At 41.0% G+C, this 17,120-nt stretch overlaps 1 protein-coding gene across 1 annotated transcript in view; it reads left to right on the top strand.

Moving 5' to 3' along the window:
- The first annotated feature begins 12,943 nt into the window (after nt 1-12,943).
- ATP8A1 (ATPase phospholipid transporting 8A1) overlaps nt 12,944-17,120 on the top strand; it is a 216,192-nt gene continuing 212,015 nt past the window's right edge. Inside the window, exons 1-2 of the mRNA XM_019525855.1 lie at nt 12,944-12,968; nt 13,676-13,790. Coding sequence (XP_019381400.1) covers nt 12,944-12,968; nt 13,676-13,790 — 140 coding nt within the window. The remainder of the gene's footprint in view (nt 12,969-13,675; nt 13,791-17,120) is intronic.

Raw genomic sequence — 17,120 nt, 5'->3', positions numbered from 1 at the left:
TTTTTTTTTTTTTTTTTTTTTTAATACAGGTATTATAACTACATTATTTGGACAGCTCCATAATTGAACAGATCTTAGTGTTGTTTTTCTCCTGAAACTGACAGAGCTTCTGAGTTCAGCTTGATAACACGTTCAGTATAAAATTGTGGACCTTCACAGATCTTCCAGTTCTTGGTTTAGTTGTTAGGGGAAAAAAGTTGGATTGTTTTTGTTTATAGATTTTTCTTTTTGTTAATTTTGTTTTAATCTCTGCCCTTTTTTCAGGGGAACACTTAAGTGGGTATCTTTTTCTAAATTTATCATGGAATCTTCGAATGTTGTTGGAATTCCAAGGAATGGCACTTTGATTTTTTTTTAGCAGGGACTTCACTATACAGATGACAGGTTACTTATTTTGTCTCCTCTTAATCTATCTCTCTTTCTCCAATACATTTTCTATCTTAATTATTTAATTTACAACAGATTACCAAATTCAGGATGTAATTTAATTAATTGTTGCTAAATCAATGATAAAATGAGAATCTGGCATTTGTCAGCAATTTCCAGATTCTCTACTCTGTTAATAAGTAAAAAAAAAAAAAAAAAAAAAAAAAAAAGCTTATTCTTTTCTAACTTCCAGCTCTGTGAACTTGCCTGTAAGTAGCATAATATTCTTTTTGTTTCATGTTTCGTCTTTATAAACAAACTTTACACCTTGGTTAACATTTTTTTGATTGATTAGCTAGAACACGATTGGTTCACGGTCTGATAACTCTGGCTATGTAGCAGTAACAGGAATAGAAAGTAGTGAAATGAAGATACAGATATAATCAGTTTCAAAATAGGTACAGTTTTTGCATACTGTTTTCAGAATAGAAATGCCCTGTGTCATTAACCACCAAATATTTTTTATTTTTTTTTATTTTGAGCATGGTTGTACTTCTTAATGGCGATGGGTGTTTTGTATTTCCCCCAGAAAAAGGAACTGACCCACTAGTTCAACTTTCACCTCTTTAATGATTTTGTATATGCAGAGAGGAAATTTTTGTGAGTTGTTTCAAGTGATCTACGCCAATGTTTTTGCTAATCTAGAGAATTAAGAATGAGGGTTCTTGCCAAATGTTACTTCCCTTTCCATCTCCTTTTCCCCTGACTATTTGTACTACTATTGCTGTGTTGGAGCTCATACTCTGTAAAACTTGCAGTGTTCAATTGTTGGTGGTGGTGAGAGTTTAGCATCACTGCTACCCTGGGCTTCAGAAAGTTTTGTTATTTTATAAAGGGCAAATACAAGGAATGCAACTTTTTATTCATTGAGGCTCTAGCACACTGCTTTTCTGATAGGACGTGGGTTTCCTAAGTTTTAGGTGAACAACTGTTTAGCTCTTGTAACTCAAAGGTTTCACAATAGTCTTTCTTTTTGTGGCAAAAGGAATGGAGTAATGGTTCATTTGCTTTTGTGGTGGTATTTTTTTTTCATTTTATTTTTTTTACCAGTCATTTCTCTCTGGAGTAACTGTTCTACTGTTGGTCATGTAACTGGCTGTTACGTTTAACTGGCTGTCAGAGTGTCTTTTGTGGTTTAAAAATAAGGTCAGAAAAATTTTTAAATCATTCTAGTCCCATTGAGCCTTTCAGCTGACCACTAAAGAAGAGGGTGCAAACCATTTTCTTTAGCCTATTAAGTGTGCAATTTCAAATCTGCTTGATTCTAAAACATTACTTACTTTTAGTTGAGGATTATTTTATTGTGGGAATTTTCCCCCATTCTCAAATAAAAATGTGCATTTTGTTAGTCAGTGAATGGTTTTTTGATGAAACCAGAAAAAATAAGATTATAGTAAGGTTATATTAGGGTTATAAAAATTAAGTGCCTTGATAAACTTGATTAGGAGACCTAATTTTGAGTTAAGACTGCTAGATAGATTCCCTGTAAAGCCAGAGGAAAAATGTGTGAAGTTTTGAAGAAACTTTTAAAGCAATTGGTTTAAAGCTTGCTAAGCTTTTCATATAATTTAATTTTTGATGAGGTTACACGTCATGCATGAAAGGCTAGGATATAAATAAAAATGTTTATCACCATCTTTATTTATAATGCTGGTAGTGTGTGAAAAACAAGAAAACAGACATTGGAGTTCGGACTACTTCAGGGAGAGGTTGATATACTAAGGTGAGTGACTGACAAGGTGGTTTTCATGGGAAAGTCCAGCAAATGAACAAGCTTAGAAAAAAGCCTAAATTTAAAGACATGTGGAGGAATGAATATATCCTGCTTTTAGACATGTTACTTAATTTGTTTCTAAAACTGAATAATAAAAAAAACAAACTTGAAGACCAGAGGATGAGTTCCAATCAAAATCCTAGTGTATATACAATGTGAAAGTCTCCCATTCAGTAAACTTGTTTCCCTCTAGTGGCAGACATAGGCTTGTATTTAAAAATAACCTTTGAAATTTTGATCTCACAATAAAAAATTGTGAGAAGAACATAAGACTGCAAGGGGCCTTCTATGCTGTTGAGTACAGTTACCAGGAAGTCTAGAGGTTCCTCTGTCTAAAAACATAAAATAACTTGACTGTGACACTTTAAAATATGTATGCAGTTAAAATACTATTACAATATAGTGCATAGGCTAATGCGTGTTTTCATATAGATTTAGAAACCTTAGATTTGCTTGTTGTAGTGGGATGCTTGTTTCATTAATACATTACAAAGTTTAGGCCCAAGTACAAGTTGAGGAAAGCTGGTTATATTGCAGACTCCATGGTGTGAAAGAGTTCATCAGGACTCCTGGCAGTTGTTACACTTACGATGTGATCCACAGTATGTCACGTGTTCAGACAGTTTATTGCACTGTAAATAAACCAACACCAAAGACGTTTTACATTCGTTTGTATGGTACTTCAGTAGAATGTGTGGTGGTGAGTTCTGCACAATCCTGTGCTCCATGTGAGCCATTGAAAAACAAATTGAAAGGACACCATGGGAAGTATGGCATTGGAGACTGGTTTCTTATGCCACGCTCCCAGCACTGGCAGTTGTATAACTGGTATCTGACGCATTTTATTTCTGATTCCAAAAACTGTTGCATCCTGCCATGCAGGATGCATGTTTTTTGGGATCAGAACCCATCACACCATTAGATTAATGTCTGCCAGTGCCGTAGGATTTCCTCTGTTTGGAAACGTGGATTAATAAGCAGTAGCTAATGGAAACTAAACTAGGGAATGTTTTGTGCAGCTTCTAAGTACCCTGTGGTGCTCTTTTAACTAAAAAGAAAAAAGAAAAGAGAAGAATTTGTCAACACATTTATACTTTTTAAGTACAGATAATTAAATGAGAAATCAGCATCTGAGGATAAGTAGACAAATACTCAACTATAAACACAATTTAGGCTATGAAAAATATTAAATATATAAACTCTCACATCTTTAAAAAGGTGCAGGTTAAGTAAAGTTGTATGTTGAAGTTTGATAACCAGTTGATGACATGCGGGTTGACTAAGTGGATTGCTTTAATCACTTCATGGTATGCAAGTTCAGGGCAGGAGTTTGCGTTGTGGCTTATTGACTGCACCTCGCCGCTTATACAGTTCAGCAAGTCCTTGGTGCCCCGTTTGTTCAATAAATAGGCACACCTTCCATGTCCTGTACAAATGCGGTTCAGCGTGGTCCATTATTTACAGGCGGAAACTTAGAAGCTTGATGGTCAGTTTGATGACCACATTTTTGCATGCTGTTGCTGCAGACCAGATTTTGCACCAGTGGCTCTTAGCATCTACTGTTCGATAAAAGAGCACGTGTAACCAGAAAAGTTTCTTTGACTTAAGCCAACATATTGGTGGGTGGCTGATATTTTCATACAACAGGAGTTCAGGGTCAGCCATGATGTTTTTGTATTTTGAAGTATGGCCAAATCCTTTCTTACTGTGGAGGGAGTGATATTTGATAATGCCGACAACCACAGAAGCAGCATGGATTTTAGAGGGCTGCTTACTACTCGCATGGCAATGTTCACCTGTGTGTCAATGTGATTGCTGTGAAGGCTTTAGCACTAGATGGAGTGCAGTATTCAGCTGTAGAGCGTACCATTGCCTGGGTCAATCTGTGGAGGATAGGAGCATTGCTTCCCCAGGATGTGGAACTTCTCTATAATGTTAACCCACATCGCTGTCTTTTTGGCAGTAATTTTGAGGCACTGGAGGCAACTGAGAGTTCAACCTAGAGTGACTCTAAGGTACTGTAGATTTTTTGGGGTGTTTCTAGTGCCACAAAACTGTACATTTAGCATTTTATTGGCCTGAGAGTTAAGGTGGAACGAGTAAACTGCCATCTTGGCTGCATCAGATTTCAAGTGCGAAGTTTGGAAATAGTCCTTTAGGGTGTGCAGATCATTTTCGACGGCTTTTTCTGTTGCCTTAAAAGAATCGCCTTGTGTGGCTAATAGAATCTCATCAGCATAAATAAATTTATGAGTTGCTGTTGGCAGGATGTCACTGGTGTATAGGTTGAAAAGAGCCAGAGAAAGAACAGACCCCTGAGGGAGGGGTCCTTTAGCACTTTCCAGCAGCTCAGATCCTTGAGTTGTACCCAGAATCTACGGTTTGATAGGAAGATGCTTATTAATGAGAAGGTTGGTCTGCACTTGATGACCTACGCCAATTTTAGCAAAAGTCCTTTTCTCCAAACAGTATCATATGCAGAGGAAAGGTCTCTAAATGCTGCAGTTGTTTTTAATTTGTGCTGAAATCTGGCCTCAATATGACTGGTCAGTGCTAATACCTGATCATAGCAGTTTCTTTTTGTCCAAAAGCTACTATGGTCTTTTGGGTATGATGGCTTCCAGGGTGGTTTTCCAGTGGGCAAGGATTAACCTCTTTATAAGCCATGGATAGAAGAGAGATTGGCCTGTAGCTTTTCAAATCATCATCAAGCTTATCAGATGTTCTGATTGTGATGACTTTACCTCTTTCCATTCTTGAGGGAGCCCACCAGTGGTATGTATATTGTTAAAAAGATTGCAAGCCAAGTCCATGAGAACAGTCGCAGGTTCTTAAGGAACCCTGAGAAAATGCTGTCAAAGCTAGCCACTTGCCCAGACTTCGTAGCTGGAAGCCCTTTGTCTGGTTCCTCCTGCTTGAAAGAGATGGAGAAAAGAGACAGGTTAGCAGGCTGAATTAATCTTAATGGGAAAAGTGAATGATAATGGATCTGCATTGTATATGGAGTGAAATTCCACACTACCTAGGCTTACTGCTAGGCCTCGAAACAGGTGTGTTAATGCTTTCATGAACAGTAAATGTAATGTGAGGAATCTTTAGCAGGAACTGCACATGTAGGAGGGTTACATTTTCTAGTTTACAGATGACCAGTGCAAACCAAGATTTTTGTCCTTAGCGAGCAATGGGTAGGTGTCAGAAGAATGATCTAGATGAGGGCTGTTCAACTTCTGGCCTGTGGGCCACATATGGCCTACAAAGGTTTAATTTTCGTGGCCCCAGGTGCCCAGCCAGCTGCTGTTCTCCTCATCGGTCTGGCTGCAACCAGGGGCTTTAGGCTCCCCCCCTCCCTTCTCCAGCTTCCACTTCCTTCCCCACCTCAGGGCACAGTGTGGTATAGTGCAGCCCACGGTGCTGGGGAAACTCCTGTCATAGCCTGGGACACTTGTGCACTTGGTACAGCGAAAGCCATGCTCTCACGGCATGTAACCCAGAGATTGCATGACACCATACTGATGCAACCCATAAGGTATGCTGCTCCCAGCCACTTAAGCTGGACAACCCTTATTTGGATTGTGTATGATAGCTGATGTCTCATGATGTGTAGTACATAGCAAAAGTGTGTTAGGCTCAGAGATGTGGGGCAGAAAATTTTCCGGAACATTTTACACTGCTTTATTTTTCTGTAACAGTGAATGGATGCCAATAGAATATTAGGCAAGATTGGCAGTTGCAAAGTTGTAAATGAAGTTTTTCAGGTGATTATCCCTAGTAAGTGTGGGAGAGAGTACATATATGTTTTATTGATTTGTAAACAGGAGGGTAAATACACTTGTATAATAATCCAAACCAAAAATCAAGTTATGAATTCACCTAATTGGCTGCAGGTCAAATGAAAACCAAAGCTAAAATCCTTATTTCATCTCAGACTGCAAGTGAAAGCAAAACTAAAACTGAAACTGATCAATTTTTGTTTCGCTTTCAGTTCAGCAAACACAGAGCAGTGTCTCATTTCTTTTCTTGAGTTGGGCAAGTTGGAAGTGTTTGCATAAGATCTGTTAATTTTTTCATATTTTTGCTTTGAAGTAGTCCTAATTTCATAGATTTCATAGACATTAGGACTGGAAGGGACCTCGGAAGATCATCAACTCCAGCCCCCCGCCCAAAGGGCAGGAAGTCAGCTGGGATCATAGGATCCCAGCAAGATAAGCATCCAATTTGCTCTTGAAGGTGTTCAAGTAGGTGTTTGAACTACCTCTGATGGCAGGCTGTTCCAGACCTTGGGGGCTCGGACAGTAAAGAAATTCTTCCTTATATCCAGCCTGAAACAGTCGTGCAGGAGTTTATAACTGTTCAACCTTGTCATCCCTTGGGGCGGTCTGGTGAACAAACGTTCCCCCAGGGACTGGTGGTCACCCCGATAAACTTATCGTTGGCCATCAGATCACCCCTGAGCCTGCGCTTTTCCAGGCTAAAGAGCCCCATGGCTCTCAGCCTGTCGTTGTAAGGTCTGTTTTCCTGACCTCTAACCATGCGCGTGGCTCTTCTCTGGACTCTCTGAAGCTTCTCCACATCTCTTTGAATTGTGGGGCCCAAAACTGGACGCAGTACTCCAGCTGCAGCTTCACCAAGGCAGAGTACAAGGGGAGAATGACGTCCCAGGATTTGCTTGAGAAGCATCTGTGGATGCAAGCCAGTGTTTTGGTTGCTTTATTAGCCGCAGCATCACATCATTAATGAGGATGTTGAACAATATGGATCCAAGGACAGAGCCTTGGGGGAACCCACTGGTCACAGGGCATCGCAGCAATTGACTTCCATCAACCACCATCCTCTGGGTCTGACCACGGAGCCAGTTTCCCAGCCAGCGGATCGTGGTGGACCCAAGGCCACAATTGGCCAGTTTTGCCAAGAGGTGATCAGTTTGTTTGAATATAACATTTAAGCCACATTAAGTGTACTGTATTTAATTTTTTTCCTAATCAAATATTTCAGTTCAAATACTTGTACTTTTTTAGTTTTGTTGACTAAGTATAAGTCGAATGAACATGAAAAACCAGATCATGCTCTATTTAAGGCATTGGAAAATCTTCTGGAAAATTTGCCCATTCAAAATTGTCCAGAAAATCCACATCTCTGGTTAGGCTTCTGGCAAACATCAGTTGGCATTAGGTGCAATTGAGATCTGAGGAATTGTATGCCTGATCCCAAAAGTTATTCATCCTCAGGCATACCATACATACCACACATTTAGTGAAATTGTGGCACCACAAAATGGTAACCAGCTACAAAGATATTCCATGTTTAATGTAGAACATTTTTTGCTGGTTGGTATGGTATCTTAAACTGAACATGTAGCATACCCAGACTGAATTATACTTGGGTCTATGAGTTATAGGCAGGGAGCTGCTTGGTTTAAACCTGCCAGATGCAGGATATCAGTCAGTGCCATATGCCTATCCAGCCCTCTATGTGGGAGCTGTCAAGCTTGCAGCTTTCAGTTTACTGTGCTGCAGTAACAGAAGGGGACAGAAGAGAAGAGGAGCTAATCCACTACCCCTACCTGATATTTAACTCATGTCTGGAAACAGGGCTGCACAGTATACAACTTTCAACATGCCAAAGCCTAGATGTGTAATGGTGAACTGATTCCAGATCCCAACATTGTACCATTAAAATAACATCTACAAAGCACCCAAGTTGGTTTTTTTTCACCCAGTGAAGACCACTATGTTGCTAAATTCATCCTCGTAACTTCTGAGAAGAACAATTAGGGTAGGGACTTCCAGGTGCCTGAATTATGAGGTCTCACCCATTTTTCCTGGCAGCTGAAGCATAACGGATCCCTTGCAAAAGGCCACCTTTACAACTGTAATGTGGTGGTTTGGAGAGCATTTCTGAATCTCTTGCAGTTTCACTAACAGTAGGCTTCACAGAGCTAGTTATGTCATTTCCCATAAAGCTCATCAAATGAGATGCACAAATCATAGAAAATTAGGGTTGGAAGGGACCTCAGGCAGTCATCTAGTCCAACCCTCTGCTTGTCTAGCTGGGTCTTAAAAACTTACAAGGATAAAGAATCCCCAACAACTCTAGGTAACCTGTTCCAGTGCTTAACTACTGTTGTAGCAAGAGAGTTCTTCCTAATACCCAACCTAAACTTCCCTTGCTGCAGTTTGAGACCATTGCTTCTTATTCTGTCATCTGACATCACTGAGAACAGTCTAGCTCCATCCTCTTAAGAAATGCCCTTCAGGTACTTGAAGGTTGCTGTTAAATCTCCCTCCTCTTCTCCAGAAGCCCAGCTCCCTCAACCTCTCAGAAGACATGTACTTCTGTTGGCTACAAAGGACCAACTCACAGGATCGTTATAAATTCTAGCTTATTAGACAGGATGTGAAGTTTTAATAAAATTATAAATGCAAATTCTGGGGGCTTATGAGGGATACTGATTACTTCAGCACACTCACATGCACTCACACTCATTTAAACCCATGTAGTATAGTGTATAGTAGCTGCTGTAGTGATTGCGAGAGCACTGGTGTCAGTATATCTACCTATCCGAGGCCCTGGAGTCTGCTTTCGATGGTCAGCTTCTTCAAGGCAATGTCTTCTCTAGAAGGGGGTCACCTGATTATCTTTCTGTCTCTGTAGGTTAGGTGCTGAATGAGAGGGTGCCACTGAGGGTCTTGCTTCACTGCCTTTTATCCCTTTCTGGCAGAGCTGTGTGATTCCCCCAGAATCATCTTGGCTGCCCAGTCCGGAGGTCGCGGTCCAACCTGGGTCTTGAGTAGTGCATGACAGCTGTTAGTCGCAGTCACTGAGGGTTTTGCCCAATGGTGCAATTTTGGGAGACCACCCTTGACTTGACTGACTCAATGGCTGTGTTGTTGCATGTTTCAGGTGGCTTGATTAGCTTAAAATGGCTTGTAGAGTAGAGTTTTGTGATGGTAAGTTCCTCTGGTTAGGCTATTGTCAATTAACAGCCAAAGGCTCTTGCTTTATCATTCAATTATTTATTGACTCATACTGGCATTCACTCAAAGTACCAGCCTAATATAGCAGATTCTGTCACTTTACAATTACAGTTTCGGTGCAGTTTTTAACAATGGTCCAGTGTGTAACTTTTATTCTACAGGGAGTACATTCCTTAAGGGTTTAAAAGCATAAAATACAAAATGCCATGGTAAAGATGAGACAGATGAAATATAAAAATGCACTGTGAAGTAGTGAGGATCAGCGGCTACTGGGGACAGTGAGTTAGGTTAATACCAGGATATATTTACAGTCTTTGAAGTAGATATTTTAGTTCTTTTGTTTTCTTTAGTGACACTTAGCTCAATTGATATACAGGTGTAGTTTGTACGTTTCTCCTACAGAAAGCCACTTCAGTGTTCTGGCTTGCTCTGAGCTTTGCCACACCCATGCTATGAGTGTGCTAGGTCTCTGCCAACACTCAGAAGGAAAAAGAAATGCACAAAATGGGGGATGTAGGCAAGAAGGAGCTTCTGTTACACCTCAGCCCCCTAACCATTTTTTGTTGCCCTCTGCAGGATTCTCTCCAGTTTGTCTACATCCTTTCTGTAGTGGGGGGCCCAAAACCGGACACAGCACTCTAGTTGTGGCCTCACCAGTGCAGAACAGAGGGGAATAATTATTTTCTTCAATCTGCTGGCAGCACTCCTACTAATGCAGCATAGTATGCCATTAGTCTTCTTTGCAGCAATGGCACACTTTTGGCTCATCCAGTTTATTGTCTACTGTAATGCCCAGGTCCTTTTTTGCAGGGCTGCTGCTTAGTCAATTGGTTTCCAGTCTATACTGGTGCATGGGGTTGTTCTGTCCTAAGTGCAGGACTTTGTACTTGTACTTATTGAACCTCATGAGATCTTTTGGTCCAGTCCTCCAATTTGTCTAGGTTTCTCTGAATCCTAGTCCTATCCTCCAGAGTATCCACTACTCCCTCCAGCTTGGTGTCTTCCATGAACTTGCTGAGCATGCACTTCATCCATCTTCCAGATTGTTGATGAACATACTGAACAAAACAGACCCCAGGACCAACTCCTGCGGCACTCCACTTGATACCAGCTGCCAACTAGACATCAGGCCATTGACTACTACGCTCTGAGCCTAATGATCCAGCCAGTTTCCTATCCTTATAGTCCATTAACCCAACCTGTACTTCCTTAGCTTACTTGCAAGAATGTTGAGGGAGACCATATCAGAAGCTTTGCTTAAGTGGAGATATATCATGTCCACTGCTCTCCCTGCCTCCAGAGTCAGTCATCTCATCATAGGCAATCAGGTTGGTCAGCCATGACTTGCCTTTGGTGAATCCATGCTGACCATTCCTAATCACCTTCTCTTCCAAGTTCTTAGAAATGAATTGCTTGAGGACCCTGCTCCAAGTTCTTTCCAGGGCCTGAGGTGAGGCTGACCTGCCTGTAGTTCCCTGGATCCTCCTTTCCTTTCTTAAAGATGGGCACTATATTTGCCCTTTTCCAATTGTCTGGGACCTCTCCTAATTGTCACAAGTTTTCAAAGATGATGGGCAGTGGCTCTGCAATCACATCAATCAACACTTTTGGGTACATCCTGTCTGGCGCCATTGACTTTTATACACCCAGTTTTTCTAGATAGTCCTACCCTGTTCTTTTGCCACTGTTACCTGCTCACCTCCCCAAACTGTGCTGCCAGGTGCAGTAGTCTGAGTCCTGACCTTGCCTGTGAAAACTAAGGTGAAAAAGGCAGTGAGAATTTCAGCCTTTTCTATTCATCTGTTACTAGTTTGCCTCACCCGTTTAGTAAGGGACCCACACTTTTTCTTCTTCCTGACATACTTCTAGAAATCCTTCTTGTTACCCTTCATGTCCCTTGCTAACTGCAACTCCAGTTGTGCTTTGGCCTTCCTGATTTCATCTCTGCATGCCTGAGCAGTGCTCTTATATTCCTCTGTAGTTGTTTGTCCAAGCTTCCACTTTGTGTAAGCTTCCTTTTTGTGTGTTAGCTCATTGAAGAGTTCCCTGATAAGCCAAACGGGTCTTGTGCCATACTTGCTGGTCTTCCTGCATATAGGGATGGTTCATTCTTGCACCCTCTGTAAGGTTTCTTTAACATACAGCCAGCTCTCCTGGACTCCTCTCCCCTTCGCACTGGCCTTCCAGGGGGTCCTGCCCCTCAGTTCCCTGAGTCGAAGTCTGCTTTTCTAAAGTACAGGGACCATACTCTGCTGCTCTCCTTCCTTCCTTTCTTTAGGATCTGAACTCAAATCATCTTGTGGTTGCTGGTGCCCAAGTTGCCATACACTACTATATTCCCCACCAATTCTTCCCTGTTTGTGAGCAGCAGGTCAAGAAGAGCACGGTCCCTAGCTGGCCTCTCCAACACTTGTTCCAGAAAGTTGTCCCCAACGCTCTCCAAAAACTTCATTGATTGCCTTCAGCAGATGTCAGGGTGATTGAAGTCCCTCATGAAAACCAGGACCTGAGATTGGGAAACTTGCATTAGCTGTTTGGAGAGAGCCTTATCCATCTCATCCCCCTGGTCTGGTGGTCTATAGCAGACACCAGCTATGACATTACCTTTGTTACTCTCCCCTCTGATCCTTACCCAGAGACTTACAACAGGCCTGTCTCCAGTTTCCTACTGGAGCTCTGAGCAATGATACAGCTCTTTTACATAAAAAGCAACTCCTCTTCCTCTTCTACCCTGCCTGTCCTTTCTGAACAGTTTATACCTGTGCCAGTGCCAGTGCTCCAGTCATGTGAGCTCTCCCACAGTCTGCTATTCCAATCGTGTCATAGTTGAGTGACTGTGCAAGGACTTCTAGTTCTTCCTGCTTGTTTCCCAGGCTCTCTGTGTTTTGTGTACAGGCACCTGAGGTAAGTAGCCAATTACCCTTTTTTCTGGAACAATAGGAAGGCCTTTCTTGTTGCCCCCTCTTGCTTGTGTTTCCTCTAGGTCACCCACTTACTAGGGCTTTGGTCTCCATCCCCCGGTGGACCTAGTTTAAAGCTATCCATGCTGGGTTAGCAAGGTGTTTTTATTTGTCACCTGTATTTTTGTTGATTCTGATATTCTTTTATATTGTATTTGTGCAAGGCCATTTTACAGTTCTAGTAAAATATAAAGCAGATACCTTATGCTTCACTGCAATTGCTTCCTATGGCTTGTCATGTTTGATATCCTTCCCCTATGCAAATTGTACATACTTAACAATAATATACTAAAGGAGCACTTTTTAATTCAGCAGTCAAGTGATTGATAATTTGCAATTAATAAGCTATAGTTTAGTGTGTATTTTTATGAATCTATATTTGAATCAGTCCTCCATCCATGTATGTGCATGTATGCATGCACATACATCCCTCTTAATCTTATTGTTGTAGTGCCATCAGATAATCATCGTGGTTATTATTTTATTGCTAAGCTACCTGAATATCTGTTGGGTTTTTTTCTGTAGCCAGAGCTCTCTATCTTACTTTACATCCTTGAATCAGAAAATACCGGTTTCTTTGATCTAGCTACCTCTTTTGAGTGTCCAGGGAGAAGGATATTAGGGATAAACCTTCTAATTAAAATTAATGATGCAAATGCAGATACACTAATTATAAATGAGTTTGTCTAATGGAGGATCACAAGTTACTAACATTTGCTCTTTTGATGAAGTAAATTGATCCAGAGTACCATAAATAGAGCTGATGAGCTTTTTTTTAGCTGCTGTATCAGGAAAGCTGCTAGAGCAAAATGAATATGGTAACTATATCTAGAGGTAGGTTGTAATTTATATTTTTTTCAGGTGTGAGCAAATTGTGTGCATCGCTTATGGAGTATTGCTCATAGAGTGGGTGAATTACAGTGAACAGGAGGTTTCATCATTTTGGTTGTAACTATACATGTTGCTTAGGCTTGTCTTCCATGTTTTATGTGTTCACTTCAGATGCCTGATGAGATAATTTTGACATTAAGCCTTCAAAGATTAACCTAAATATATCTTTCCAGTACACTCTGCTATTACCCTGTGATATGTGTGTATTACTTCATGACTCGCATCTTTTGTCTGAGGATTTCCTTGGTTTTAAAATTATTAAACATGTCATATGTCAACCCTGAAGAAGAAACCAAGAATATTACCATATGATATTTTTAAAGATTTGAAGAATGTATTGTTAACCTTAAATAAGTGATATTTGGAAATTTTTTTTCAAATTCTAAGGCAAAATGCACCAGTGTAATCTGGTTGCTTTATGCCCTTATGGAGTTGCACAGAACATCCAGTTTATTTCTCAATATAATCGTTTTAATAAATTTCAGTTGCTATTGTTAGAAATGTAGAGATATATACATTCAGGACATGCAACTTGCACACTTTCTATATTAATAGTTATTTGTATTTAATACATGACTAATTTGAAATGTATTTATCTTATGATTATTTGTATCAGTTTATTTAGATTACCATTATTCTATATTTTAAAGGCTATGAGAAGACAGATGATGTTTCAGAGAAAACTTCACTAGCTGATCAAGAGGAATTGAGAGCTATATTCATCAATCAGCCTCAGTTAACCAAGTTCTGCAATAATCATGTCAGGTATTGACTTTAATAGTATGTTAATAAATTAACAGCATGTATTTAGTGCCCATAATTTGCATGCCACTTTACAGAGATTCACATAAGATGCTGCCCCTGCCCTTTTCTTTAACCAGTTCTCAGTTGAACTAGTGATCAGAGTGGTCAGTAGTATGTTATTGTTTCAAAAATAGCCAGTATCATACTGGAATGTTGCATTCAAGTCATGGGATACTATTCTTCCACTTAATTCATCACTGATGAGGAGTACAGTGTTCACTTTTGGGTGCCATGCTTCAAGAAAGACATGGACAAATTGGAAAGAGTCCAGCAGACAGCAACAAAAATAAGAGGTCTAGGAAACTTGACTTGCAATGAAAGGTTGGAGGAACTGGAATTGTTCAGTCCAGTGAAGAGTAGATAGAGGGACTGAAGACTTAAATACTGTGGTCTTGCATTCTTAAAATGATTTGTGGCAAAGTGTTGTTTAATCCTGCAGATGAAACTTTGATTTATATGGTAGTGTTCATACAAGTTAACATGAATCTTTTCTTGGCTTGGTTATTGGAAGCACTTAGCAGACATTACTAAAGTTAAAATTGGGCTCACTAATCTAATGAGGCAATTTTAAGACACATGCTCAGTATTTTTGTTTGGATATTCTTAATTAGCTGTTTTTGAAGTGGTAGTATCTGTTAACATAGGGAAGCTGGTGGCATTTGTGGCAATTCAGGCGATATGATTTAATCGATGGAGATATTCATTTAGGCTCTGGAATGTTCTTGATATATTGTGGGGATTCTGATTTATGCAGCCACTCCTTTCAACTTTTATTTAGCAAATTTGGTGTTCTTTGGAGTATTTACTGTGTAAGATGTCATCATGATGTACCTTGAAAAGAAAAAGGAAAGTTAATGTGTGTGCACATGCATGCTACCATATTTAATCAATTATAAGATGACCCTGAATACAAGATGACCCCTCCCATTAGTTTCCTTGTACGGACAATGTATAATTCTGGTATAATTTTACAGGTATAGAATCTAATTATGGGAGGCTTGCTTTGTATTTGTCCCCTTCCCACTGCTACAGCAGGGAAAATAAATCTGGGGGAGGGGGGGTCAGAAGATGACTCTTTTCCATCTGCCCCACCCCAACTTCTTCCGTTTGTAGCCCCTTCATCCTCACCCCTTACTGCTGGACCCTGCTGTCCCTGAGCACATGGAAGTGATGGGCAAATTTGAAAACACTGACTTTGAAATAAACGTGGCTGTGGTAATTTGCATATAGGCAGATTACTATGAATACCATAGACTTGGTTCATCCAGAACTGATGCAGTTTACCCTTTTTTTAAACTGCTGCATGTGTTGGCACAGGTACTCCAGAAACACACTTTTAAGCAGCACTTTAGCACTTATTTAGAATATAAATTTTTTTTAAGGAAAATTTTTCATGTTCCAGTCAAATCAGCCAAATCAAATCCAAATCTGTGAGTCATTTAAGAACCAAATGTGGCCCTACTACCAGTAAACATCCTTCACCCCTACCTGGGGATTCAGATGTTTCCAAATCCTTTGGTGCGCATCCTTTGTGCAGGCCTAAGCCTGAAAGCTTTGGTTTCAGATGCCCCTGAGTTTGGCTTGCCTTTGGCCATATGGCTGCAGGAGCAACCTAGGGAGGAGTCTCCCATTTAAGTAACTGACAGCTTGTAGCCAAGATCCTCCCACTGGAAGCTGGCTAGTGGGAAGCTAATTATGAGGCTCTTGTAGGGAGTTCTGTCAGCAAGCAGACAAGGTTGTAACCCTCCACTGCACAGTGCCATTTTATGTACATTACCTCAGTCAGAGTATTTCCCCTGCCACTATCGTGGTCAAGGCTCAAAATTTACCATGTAGTTCATTGGTTTGGGCCCCAGTAGAGTCAAAAGAATTTCAAGGCATGGTGACCCCACAGCTCAGCACTGTTCACTGTGTGTGTCTACTCCAGATACACGCCCCGCCCCCGCGCAAAGGATCCTTGTGCTAATTAGCTCCCCACTCATGACTGGAACCAGGTGTTCTTATCACAACTCCTAAGATTCTCCAAAAATGTATATACCAATGAGGTACAGGGCAGGCTTGTCCAGCTCCACTCATGGAGGGTGGGGCCATACTAATAATGTATGACAGGCTGTGAGGGCAACAGGGATTCTGCTTGAACTGTTGGGGCCCTGTTTGGTGGTGATTGTCAGACATTTAAGGCTGGTGAAGAAATGGGAATCATTGAAATGGGAAAGAAAGTCACAGCTCAGCTGTGGATGTGAAGAGGAAGTTGAAATGTTTTCGGTGTAGTGGCTCATCATGACTTGAAAAAGACACAGTACTGAGGGGGACTGAACATAATAGGCACTACCATATATCTTACTCAAATGGGTTGCACTAACCTGTCCTTGTGTTAAGTTCCCTTTAGTATGTTTGCCCAATATAGGCCATGTATTTTGCTTCATGGCATCTTGAAGGCTCAGATGAAGCGTAGTCTATGCTTACCTGGCAAGGGAAACACCATGACCATGGAGGTGGTCTTCCTAGCCGCACCAGGGAAGACTGCTCTCCTGGCATTGGGATAGTACCTGCCAAGGTAATGTATAGTGAACCTCCTACTTAGCTGCTGGACTGGGAAGGTCTTGGCTTTAAGCTCATTTAATGGAAAGGGAAGACTCCTTTCTGGTTTGCTCCTGGGTCCTTATGGCTGAGGGCAAGCAAAACTCAGGGGCATCCTAACCCCAAGCCTCCGGGCTTGGGCCTGCGAATGGGATGTCTGTCAAAGGATTTGAAAACATCTGAAGCCCCAGATGAGTGTGGAGGATGTTTGCCAATAGTAGGGCCACTTGTGGTTCTGGACTGACTCTCGGGTTTGGAATTTGTTTTGGCTACTTTGGCTTGGAATATGGAGAATTAAAAAAAATATATATAGGCCGTGTGTTTTAATCATGTTCAGTGTTGGCTGCGTTTAACTTCATGGTTTCCATTGCTGAGTACACAGTGCTTTTCGCAGCAGTTTAATGATGGGCAATGTATTTAATAAGGTTTCCTTGTATGAGAATATAGAATCATAGAATCAATGAGTCAGAAGGGACCTAGACAAATCATCGTGTCTGAACCCCTGCCATGGGCACGAAGGAGCACTGGGGGTGGCAGGGGTCATAAGACCCCAGCCAGGTGCCTATCCAGTCTCCTCTTGAAGATACCTACAGGTTGGGGAAGTCCCTTCTTGTCAGTACAGAGGCAGAAAAGGATCTTGGAGTCGTCATTGACTCCAAGATGAACATGGGCCAGCAGTGTGGGGATGCAGTCAGGAAGGCCAACCGTACC

This window comes from Gavialis gangeticus, unplaced genomic scaffold (genome assembly GCF_001723915.1).
Source record: "Gavialis gangeticus isolate Ggan-Ray unplaced genomic scaffold, GavGan_comp1, whole genome shotgun sequence".
Classification (NCBI taxonomy): Eukaryota; Metazoa; Chordata; order Crocodylia; family Gavialidae; genus Gavialis; species Gavialis gangeticus.
The sequence above is the reverse complement of the archived record's forward strand: the minus strand, read 5'-3'. Positions and strand labels throughout refer to the sequence as shown.